The sequence below is a fragment of the Chiloscyllium punctatum genome, chromosome 14, assembly GCF_047496795.1.
Source record: "Chiloscyllium punctatum isolate Juve2018m chromosome 14, sChiPun1.3, whole genome shotgun sequence".
In the NCBI taxonomy this organism is placed as follows: Eukaryota; Metazoa; Chordata; class Chondrichthyes; order Orectolobiformes; family Hemiscylliidae; genus Chiloscyllium; species Chiloscyllium punctatum.
In genome coordinates this window covers 281,868-293,966 of record NC_092752.1, presented here as the reverse complement: position 1 = coordinate 293,966, position 12,099 = coordinate 281,868, and the positions used below count along the sequence as shown (strand labels likewise).

Below are 12,099 nucleotides of genomic sequence, written 5' to 3'. Positions count from 1 at the left end.
AGTCCACTACTTTTCATCATTTATATAAATGATTTGGACGTGAGCATAAGAGGTATTGTTAGTAAGTTTGCAGTTGACACCAAAATTGGAGGTGTGGTGGACAGTGAAGGTTACCTCAAATTACAACAGGATCTTGATCAGATGGAGTTCAATTCAGATAAATGCAAGGTGCTGCATTTTGGGAAAGCAAATCTTAGCAGGACTTATACACCTAATGGTAAGGTCCTAGGGAGTGTTGCTGAACAAAGAGACCTTGGAGTGCAGGTTCATAGCTCTTTGAAAGGGGAGTCGCAGGTAGATAGGATAGTGAAGACAGACTTTTGTATGCTTTCCTTTATTGGTCAGAGTATTGAGTACAGGAGTTGGGAGGTCATGTTACAGCTGTACAGACATTGGTTAGGCCACTGTTGGAATACTGTGTGCAATTCTAGTCTCAATTCCTATTGGAAAGATTTTGTGAAACTTGAAAGGGTTCAGAAAAGATTTACAAGGACCCAGGCGAACACACTGCTCTGACGGAGGATTTGAGCTATAGGGAGGGGTTGAATAGACTCAGGATGTTTTCCCTGGAGCGTCAGAGGCTGAGGGATGACCTTATAGAGGTGTACAAAATCATGAGGGGCATGGATAGGATAAATAGACAAAGTCTCTTCCCTGGGATGGGGGGGTCCAGAACTAGCTTTAGAGTGAGAGGGGAAAGATATAAAAGAGACGTAAGGGGCAATTTTTTCACACAGAGGGTGGTATGTGTATGGAATGAGGTGTCAGAGAAAGTGCTGGAGACTAGTATAATTGCAACGTTTAAAGGGCATCTGCATGGTTATATGAATAGGAAGGGTTTGGAGGGATATGGGCTGGGTGCTGGCAGGTGGAACTAGATTGGGTTGGGATATCTGGTCAGCATAGATGAGTTGGACCAAAGGGTCTGTTTCCATGCTGTACATCTCTATGACAGTAAGCCGTCTTTTAAAATCTCCTTCCCTTCTGAATAGAGATGTTGCATTGTCAGTTTACTAATCATTCATCAATTTTCAAAAATCTAAGATTTCTTGGAAGATTACTACCAGGGCATCCGTTACTGAAAACAAGAAAGAGGAAACAGTGTGGGTCATTGAGCCCTTCAAGGCCAAGCCACCATTCACCATGGCTGATTCTCCCTCAGTATCTTTGTATCCTTTGATGTTTTTAAGATGTAGAAATGCATTCAGCTGTCTTCAACGCACGAAGGCTGAGCTTTCACAGCACTCTTTAAAGTGGAAAAAAAATCAACTCCCTCAGATAAGAAAATCTTCTTCTCCGGGATAAATGACCTAGCCTTATTCTGAGACGAACTCCCATGATTGTACGCCCTGCCCTGGAAAGGGGCGATGGGAGTAGGGGGTGAATCCCGCTGCGGCTCCTTACCCGTCAGGCGAGTACTCCAGGTTGAAGGCGGCTCCGTGGGTCTTGGTGCTAAGAGTTACCGAGTCGGCAGGGTTCATGGAGCCATACAGACTGGTCATGATGCAGTGGGTCTCCCGCCCGGAGTCCACCAGCGGCCCGAGGCCGCGGCCCATCGAACGGCCACGGACCCAGGCGAACACACTGCTCTGACGGTGACGGCAGCGGTAACTCTGCAAGCCTGGCTCCCCGGACAGAGTTGGCGGCGTCTTCCCGCTCATAGCAGTCCCGGAGCTCTGGCCGCACAAATACGCCAACCGTCACAACCGCCTTGTTTCTGGTGTCTCCTCACTCTCTTCCGGGCTCCTGTGCTGCCCCCTACACAAACGTTCCCCCAAGGAGGAGCTCATCAGAAACAAAGAGTGACCTTAACAGGAAAACTGCAAGTTCATTGCTTGGGTATGATTCGGCCATCCCAGCCAGACACACACACAGACACAGACCCACATGCACGCGTATATTTTGTGTGGTGAATTTTTTTGTACTTGCAGAATTACATTGCACTTTGCTCAAAAACTGCATACATTCATGTAGAACTCTGAGCTCAAAAACTGCATCAATTTATGTAAAACTCTGTTATCTCACTTTTTAGATTAGAATCAATCAGGTCATAGACAGAGAACACAGGGGGCTAACACCTTCAACATACTGTCTAGCTATCACCATTGTTAACAGCTAATCCGAGAATGCAACTTTTAAAAAAAGGAATTTGTGATTTACACATGAAAGAAGTGAAACTATCACTATATTCTAACAGATGAAAGGCTTAACAATCAATTCTTCAATGTATAATTTCAGTTACATCACACTACAAATTTTTTGCTATAAATTCTGTTACGATCAAGCCCTCCACAATCACCCGATGAAGGAGCGTCGCACGGAAAGCTAGTGTGCTTCCAATTAAACCTGTTGGACTATAACCTGGTGTTGTCTGATTTTTAACAATGCTTGGGTAGTAACTGTAAATTTGAAATACCTGTTCTAAATTGTTTTCAGATTAATAGCAAATAGGAGAAGAATTTTACAGATTAAAAAAAAAATCAGTTTGGAAATTTTAAAAATTACCAACATAGAGATATGTTGTGCTTGCGTTTTGTGGGAGCTGGTGAGAACTCCTTTGTGGGTCACAGAGACTAAACCTGTCACAAGTTTTAGTTGCTGGAGAAACTCTGACTCTGAGTTGAAGAACTTCAATATGAATTTAGAACACTGGGACACTTCAGAAATTGGGAGATTACATTGATGCTGTGTTTCAGGACATACAGCACAGAAACAGAACCTTCGGTCAAACAAGCCTATGCTGACCAAATGTCCAAAACAAATAGTCCCAACCATTTGGCCCATTTCCCTTTAAATCCTTCATATTCATATACCCATCCAGATGCCTTTTACGTGTTGCAATTGTACCAGCATCCACCACTTCCTCTGGCAGCTCATTCCATACACTCACCACCTCACATAAATGTAAATTAAACTCCATCTGCCACTTCTCAGCACATTGGCACATCTGATCAAGATCCCATTGTACTCTGAGGTAACCTTCTTTGCTGTCTACGACACCTCCAATTTTGGTGTCATCCAGTTACTATCCATACTTCCTATGTTCACATCCAAATCATTTACATAAATGACAAGAAGTATCGATCCTTGTCGCACATGGCTAATCACAGGCCTCCAGACTAAAAAGCAAACTTCCACCACCACTCTGTCCTCTACCTTGAGCCAATTCTGTATCCAAATAGCTAGTTCTCCCTCTATTCCATTTGCTCTAACCTTCCTAGCCAGTCTACCATGAGGATCTTTGTCAAACCTTTACTGAAGTTAGCAAGTTTGAGGAGATTTGTAGCTCAGATTGAGGTTCTGGGTGCAAGCTCGCTTGCTGAACTGGAAGGTTCGTTTTCAGATGTTTCATCACCGTACTAGGTATCATCAGTAGGCCTCCAGTGAAGCACAGGTGGTATAGCCCACTTTTTATTTATGTGTTTAGGTTTCCTTGGGTTGATGTCATTTCCTGTTCTATTTCTCAGGGAGTGGTAAATAGGATCTAAGTCAATGTGTTTGTTGAAAGATTTCTGGTTGGAGTGCCATTCTTCTTGGAGTTCTTGTGCGTGTCTCTGGTGGGCTTGTCCGAGGACTGTTGTCCCAGTCGAAGTGGTGTCCTTCCTCATCTGTATGTAAAGACACGAGTGAGAGTGGGTCATGTCTTTTTATGGCTAATTGATGTTCATGTATCCTGGTGGCTAGTTTTCTCCGTTTGTCCAATGTAGTGTTTGTTACAGTTCTTGCAAGGTATTTTGTAAATGACATTAGTTTTGCTTATTGTCTGTATAGGGTCTTTCAAGTTCATTAGTTGCTGTTTTAGTGTGTTGGTAGGTTTGTAGGCTACCATGATGCCAAGGAGTCTGAGTACCCTCCCCACTCCTCATCTCTTTATCTGCAGTTCCCATTACACGCACCCCCAGTCCTGAACAAGGGTTACACCCAAAACATTGACTTCTCCACCTCCTGATGCTGCCTGGCTTGCTATGTTCTTCAGCCTCCTGCTTGTCTACCATGGTCAGAATAAAAATGGCAGAGTAGGCTTAAGGAGGTGAATTGCCTACTCCTGTTCCAGTTCTTATCATGTATCATAAAATCTCATTTTATTTACTTTTTGCTGTCAATCTGGACAAGTAAAATCATCTCAATAATAAACATTTATCAACCAATTGAAGTCGTACTGGACTCAAAATGATTCCTGTTACCAAACCTGCTGAGTTTCTCCAGCATTTTCAGTTTTGCTTTTGAGAGGTAAACAGTCTCCCCATCTGATTCTATGTACAGTAGCATGATAGAAACTCTTTACCTCAAAAAGCACACAAATTGGGGAACATGACAAACAGCAACACAATATCCACTCAGTATTGGGGATTCATCTAATGTCATTTTACTACAAATGACTCATCCTTTCTTTAAGCAGAAAGATTTCACAATTGAGCGCAATTCTGCTGTGTAACTGACCTTTGACAAGAGAACAGACTAATTCGGCTCACCAGACTAAAGGCTTTGGTCAGGTTTACAAAAACAACAGGTAATAGCTTCAAAATTTCTCTGCATTATTTTTGAAGATGTCTCAACTAAGTGTCATGCCCCTGGTTGTACAGTATATGAGAAGGCCATTCAAAGTGTTGGAATCAATTATTAAGGAAGTAATAGCAACTCATTTGGAAAATCATAATCTAATAAAGCAGAGTGAGCATGCCTTCATGACAGGAAAATCGTATCTGACATGAAATGATATATTGAATAAACCGAAATTGCTGATAAGTCTTTCATCTTTTAGAATGGTGCAACAACATGGTGGTGAACCCTTCTGCTAATTCAACCAAACACCCAGAAAAGCTTGCCTCTCCTCATAATCTGTTAAAGTATGAGTGACAGAGAACTCCCAACTTCCACTATTTAAAGAAAAAATATCAATTTACTTTTTAATGCTAAAAGTGAATATTCAACAACAACTACTTACAACTCAGAGCCTCCTTTACATTAAAGGTTTGTTACCTACCTCCCACTCTATAACAACATTGTTCCAATAAAAGAGCCTATTAAAATTACATCAACTTAATTTTCAAAACCAGAGAGCGGCTGTCATCTCTGTCCTCCTTCCTCTGGCTGTAAATATTTATGGGTAGTCTTTTGCTGTAAAGATGTTTCATATGAAAGAGGTACCTTTAATAGAGTGTTTTGCAAGCAGTTACTCTGACAATGGCAGCTGGTTGGCCTCTCTCTGGCTAACTCTCCAAAATGCCTGCTTATAAATGCCAATAAATTCAAATTCAATAAGGTTTTGGTATCTTGGGGCATAATTTAAACTGATAACTTAAATTCTAACAGTTGCAAAAAACAGCCAAATGTTACATATTTTCAATTTTCCAGTTCTCTGAGACTGCTAGCCAGTCACATGACGAGTGCTTGCAGGCTCTGTGCAAAACAATTTCACTCTCTCAAAGGTATAGTACACACCTTCAACTTCATATTAATGAACTGAAACCTGGAATTCATTGTTATGTAAATCCCAGAACTTCTTTCAAGTCACATTCTCGCGATAACTTCAAGTTTTATTTTTAAAAAGTGACATCTCAGCCCAGACAAAGTCTCTAAACTCACACTTTGGATGCAGTCTGTATCTCAATCTTGAGACACTGGTTTTATTTCCAAAGTAGGAACTTATAAAATGTTACATGGATTGACTGCCTGCAGATTGTGTGCTTTTTGAGCAAAATACAATGTATCTGCAAATACAATTCTGCAAATGTAAATTCACCCCATAGACAGACATACTCTAACCTCACTCCTTTAATGCATTGCCCAAACTGAGATATCACCTTTTTGTTATAAAACCTCAAATTATCTCGGGAATGTGACTTGAAAGAAGTTCTAGGATTACATTTTAATGAATCAAAACCTGCAATCTATTCTAAAAGATGAAAGACTTAACAGCAATCTAGGTTTGTTCAGTATATCAATTCAGTTGCATGACACTGTGGACTTTTGCTGTAAATTCTGTCTTTTGATCCTGGTCCAAAACTACCTGGTGAAGGAGCAATGCTCCAAACGCTGGTGTTTCCAAATAAAACCTGTTGGACTGTAACCTGGTATTGTGTGATTTTTAATTTTGTCCAACCCAGTCCAACACCAGCACCTCCACACCATAATTTATTAAGAGCTTTCCAAGGAAGTCACACCCAAAATGGACAGTGGGAAAACTAGACGTGTTGTATTTGGACTTTCACATAGAATCCCAACAGTGCAAAAAGAGGCCATTCAGCCCATTGAGTCTGCGTCAAACAGCATCCCACCCAGAGCCCCATAATTCTGCATTTACCATGGCTAATCCACCAAGCCTACAAATCTCTTGACACGATGAACAATTTAACATCGTCAGTTCATCTATCCTGCACATCTTTGGATGGTGGGAAGAAACTGGAGAACTAGGACAGAACCCACACGAAACAAGCAGACTCCACACAGACAGTTGCCTGAGGTCAGAATCAAATCCAGGTCACAGGTACTGTGAGGTAGCAGTACTACTGTGTTGAAACGTACCACATAAGAGGTTAAGTCGTGAGACCAGAGTCCATGCTATTGGAGGTAGAACTTTGGCATGGATACAGAATTGGCTAATGGGCAAGTGCAAGTGTGAATAAGGAGTTCTTTTCAAGTTGGAAACCTCCAGCCACTAGTTTCCAAAGGGATCAGTGCTGGAACTACAATGTTTGCAATATATATTAACGATGTGGAAGAAGGAAGTGAATGTACTGTAGCCAAATTTGCAATGACATAAAAATGGATGAAAAGGTGGGTTGTGAGAAGATACAAACAGCTTACAGAGAGGTTAAGTAACTGGCAAAAAAATTGGCAAATGGAATATAATGTGGGAAAATGTGAAATTGTTAATTTTAGAAAGGAGAACAAAAGAGCAGATTCTATAAAATGGACAAAAACTGCAGAAAGCTACAACATAAAAAGACTTCAGAGATCTAGTGCACAAAACAATGCTAGCACACAGGTGCAGCAGGTAATCAGGAAGGCTAATGGCATGTTGGCCCTTATTTCAAGCAGATTGGGGCATAAGAAAAGAAGGTCCTACTGCAGCTGTATGAAGTGCTGGTGAGACCACATCTGGAGTACTGAGCATCGTTCTTGGTCTCTCTCTCTTTAAATTTCATTGGAGGCAGTTCCATGACGGTTCACTGGGATTATCCCTGATCCAGCGCAATTTCTTATGAGCAAATGCTAGTTTCAGGAGTCTGCTCATTGGGGTTTAGAAGAATGAGAGGTGATCCTGTTGAGACATCAATCATATCGATTCTTAAAGGGCTTGACAGGGTAAATACTGAGATGATGTTTCCCCTCATGGAAGACTTTAGGACCAGAATGCATTATAAAGGGACCGCAATTTAAGACTAAAATAAGGAGAAATTTCTTCTGAAGGTTGTATGTCTTTGGAACTGTTTGCCACAGAAAGCTGCAAGTAAAAAGAGTCCTTGAAAAACAGGATTATAGAGAATGGGCAGGAAAATGGAGATCAGAATGTCAATCATCTATGATCCCAGGGAATGGCACTGCAGGCTTGCTGGCCAAATGGCCTATTCTTGTTGTTATTTCTTATGGTCTCCTGGTCTTAAAATCAATTTCAACGCAAAATCATTCTTTTTGTTTCATTCACCTGCCATGTCTAATTCTTGTGACTTGGAACTTATTTCTTGAAAGGATGTTGCTGATTCAATAGGAAAATTCAAAAAGAACAAAAACAGAAATTGCTGGAAAAAGTTCAACAGGTCTGGCAGCATCTGTGGAGAGAAATCAAAGTTAATGTTTCAGGTCCAGTGACCCTTCTTCAGAAATGCAAAAGGAAATTGGATAAATACTTGAAGGGAATAAAATGCTGGGTTGAGAGGAAACAGTAGTGAGTGGAACTCATTGGTTGTATGTTTCAAAGAGGGGCTTCCTGTATTGCACCATTCTAAGCTCTGAAAAGACAAAGTATTTGGGATCGGCTCCACAAGACATATGCTTTTAACACCCAAACAAGCAGATCTTTTAGATTCTAGTACAATCAGATCTTTTAGGCCAATAAGTCCCTGTTAGGGCTACCCATGGCTGAAGCAGCATAAAATGGCTAAAAGTGGTTCTGACAAAAAGTGGCTGAACCAAGTTTTTTTTTTAGCAGAAACAGCAGCTTGCCTAGTTTTCATCTTAAATCGTATGGCTAAGTTTGCAGACGATACAAAGACAGGTAGAGGGACAGTAGCATTGAGGAGGCTGCAGAAGGATTTGGACAGATTAGGAGTGAGTTAAAAAGTGGCTAATGGAGTACAACACGGAAAAGTGAGAGCACATGCACTTTGGTATGAAGAGTAGAGGCATGGACTAATTTCTAAACGGAGAGAAAATTCAGATGTCTGAGTGCAGAGACTTGGGTGTTCTTGTCTAGGATTTTCTCAAGGTGAAGTCAGGTTGAGTCAGTAGTTAGGAAGGCAAATGCTATGATGGCATTTATTTTGAGAGGACTTGAACATAAAAGAAGGGTGTACGTCTGAGGTTCTAAAAGACTCTGGTAATAAATAAGCACTACCGTAGTTAGGTGGTAGTGTGGGGAAAAAAAAGGAGTGTCAAACATCCTGTTCACTCTACAAAATAAAAGGCTCTGGTCAGACCATATTTGGAGTATTGTGCAGAGTTTTGGGCCCCATATCACAGGAAAAATGTACTGCCCTGAAGCTTGTTCAGAGGAAGTTCTTGAGGATGGTCCCAGGAATGAAAAGGAACGTTTAAGGACTCAGGGTCTATATTCAGTGGAGTTTAGAAGGATGCTGGGGGATCTGATTGAAACTTAGAATACTGAATGGCCTGGACAGTGTAGCTGTTGGAAAGATGTTTCCAGTGGTAGGAGAGACTAGGACATGAGGGCATTGCCTTTTAGTACAGAGATAACGAGAAACTTCTTCAGCCAGAGAAAGGTCTGCCATCCATTAGTTAACCCACCCGTCTGGTAATCGTAGCCTCAGGTTACATATTTTAAAAATGCATTCCAAGTATATAGGTATTAAAGAGATTTAACTGCATTTCCATGGATATTCAAAATACAGGTCGTTCTCCTATAACGCCGTAGAGTCATAGAGATATACGGAATGGAAACAGACCCTTCGGTCCAACCCGTCCATGCCGACCAGATATTCCAACCCAAACTCGTCCCACCTGCCAGCACCCAGCCCATATCCCTCCAAACCCTTCCTATTCATATACCCATCCAAATGCCTCTTCAATGTTGCAATTGTACCACCCTCCACCACTTCCTCTAGCAGCTCACTCCATGCACGTACCACCCTCTGTGTGAAAATGTTGCCCCTTAGGTCTCTTTTATATCTTTCCCCTCTCACCCTAAACCTATGCCCTCTAGTTCTGGACTCCCCGACCCCAGGGAAAAGACTTTGCCTATTTATCCTATCCATGCCCCTCATAATCTTGTAAACCTCTATAAGGTCACCCCTCAGCCTCCGACGCTCCAGGGAAAACAGCCCCAGCCTGTTCAGCCTCTCCCTATAGCTCAAATCCTCCAACCCTGGCAACATCCTTGCAAATCTCTTCTGAACCCTTTCAAGCTTCACAACATCTTTCCTATTGGAAGGAGACCAGAATTGTCCAGAGAAGCCTTGCTTAATAGAAATAATGTGGCCGATGGAAAAAGTGGGGTTGGGGCAGATAAGCAAAACATATCACTCACGATTACTCAAAAATCACCCAAAAATCTAATACAAAGTATAGCACAGCCTGAATGAAAGTTGATATCATATTTAATGAAACAAAAGTAAATTCAACACAGTACATTTAAAAACACGTAAGCAAGCTGCTCTCCACACAGTACCTCTCACAAAGCTGCTTTGTTAGCAGCTGACGTTGGCACATGCACAGAACAGCACGAAGACCAGCACCAACTTCATGCATGCACAGTACGGCACGAGCACTGGCGCATGTGCAGAATGGCGCACAGATTTCACCACATGCACAAAACAAATCATGCAAACCAATCCCCACTGGAATCATGCAATTGCCAACTGAACTAAGCGTTCTCAAAAATAATTTCTTTATTCTTCAGCAACATTATAGCCAAATCACGCTGCTGGATGCACATTATCCCAGAACGACCTCCAAGTCAGATAGTAGCCCTCTTGCTATTGACAGGGCAGTACCAAATAACTGGAGCAGGAGCTGAAGCCTAGAAACATGTTCAAATAAGAGGTATAGTGAAGGCCCAAAAATGCGATTATGGCATCTGGTAACCATCATGGGAAGACCAAGAACTGTCGATCAATGGATCATGCAGTCACATGATTAACCTGATTGGATGTGAATGCAATCAGTTAATAATGATTGGTTTGGAGCAGCCAAAAAGGGCTAAAAGAAAATGTATAACACTTTTATTTTCCCTTTTTTCAGTGACAAAGCTTTTGGATGTCCAGATATTTTCTTCCTACTGGTGTAAAACTGACAAAGAAGTGTATCCAGATGTCGAGATTTATTTAGTCATTTCACCCAATTGACCCCAACATAGTTACCCCTGATATTGGCAAATACTCACAATCACACTTATGCAACCAGTTTGTACCTCCTTAACCTGATCTCAAAAGCTGATATAGTTGCTATGAGAATCACAAATCCCGTAACTAGTTCCATAAATTCAATTAACTCAGTAAAGATGTCTTTGCGTTTTGATAAAAAGTGCCTTAAATTTAATCTTACGTTAATCCTCATCCGATCCCTTCAATGACTAGAATGAGCTTATGTCTATCTTCTCTTTTCTTTTCATAATTTTACGTGTTCGTTATTAGTGACAATTTAATTAAGGGACATAAGGCAATGATTTTTAAATTTTTCAAATCTTGTCATATATTCCCATTGCCAGGCATTTAGTAAAACTTTTCTGTTATTATTATTTAGATATTGTTCTCAGGAAGAAATATAATCAGATTAAGAAGTATTTGTTGATATTGAATCAAAGGAAGTTTGCAATCTACAAGCCCAAAAACATGACAAGCACTGCAGAGTGTCTTGCTCTATAAAAGAAAATAATTGAAGAACTTTTATTCACTATGTTTTCAAATAATTTGATAAATTGATAGGACACTCAAGAAAAAGTGACAATGATCCTTCATTTTCATGTGTACGCAAGGAGAGTTAAAGGAATAGGCCATTCAGCCTGCTCCATTATTCAATATGATCATTGTTGATCAAACACTTCAATGCCTTTTACGCATCCAATCCATATAAATTTGATTATTAATGGCATAAGGGGTTATCAACTTCTACTTTAAATATACTTAAAAGTCAGTGCTTCCACAACTTTCAGAGGGAGACAATTCCAAAGATTCACCATCCTCTGAGTGAAAGTAATTTGCCTAATCTCAGTTCTAAATGGCATTGCCTTTTATTTTTCAATTAGAACTAGAGGGCATCAACTCCCCATTCGGGGGAAATGCCTGCATCCACCCTGTCTATCTAGGAAGCTGTAGTGACAAGTCTGTAAGCACTGGACTGGTAATCAAAAACCACATCCTAATATTCTAAGGACGTGGGTTTGAATGCAATAATAGCGGATGGTATAATATCTATGTTCTTTTAAGTTCAGAATTGAAAAGCTTATCTGGATAATTCATGTATTTTAGGGAAGAAAATCTGCCACCTTCACCTGGTCTGGCCAACTTACTCCAGACGGAAAGCAACTGACTCTCAACTGCTTTTCAGGTAATTAGGGATGAGCAAGAAATTCTGGACAAACCAATGATGTCCACATCCCATGAACAAAAAGAATATCCCTCTATCACTTCCAGTACTTTTTTAGGTTTTAATGAGATGACCTCTAACTTTTCAAAACTCCAGAGAGTATAGGCCCACTTTGTATAATCACTCTTCATGGAACAATCCCATCATCTCAGGAACAAGTTTAGTGAACCTTTGTTGCACTCCCTCAATGGCAATATCATCTTTCCAGATTTAAGGAAATCAAAAGTGTACAGTACTCAAGATGCAGTCTAACCAAGCTCCTGTACAATTGATAAGCAAGAACAGAATAGGAATGCAATCTAGCAAATGCAAGAATGGACTATAAAAGGTTTTGGC

General features: G+C 40.8%; 1 protein-coding gene across 2 annotated transcripts in view; it reads right to left on the bottom strand.

Moving 5' to 3' along the window:
• wdr32 (WD repeat domain 32) overlaps nucleotides 1–1,745 on the bottom strand; it is an 88,037-nt gene extending 86,292 nt beyond the window's left edge. Inside the window, exon 1 of one of the 2 annotated variants that reach the window (XM_072583701.1) lies at nucleotides 1,405–1,745. In XM_072583701.1, the coding sequence (XP_072439802.1) occupies nucleotides 1,405–1,661 (257 nt within the window). In that variant the 5' untranslated portion in view covers nucleotides 1,662–1,745. The remainder of the gene's footprint in view (nucleotides 1–1,404) is intronic. The other variant, XM_072583700.1, reaches the window with a different exon arrangement.
• Nucleotides 1,746–12,099: the final 10,354 nt, after the last annotated feature.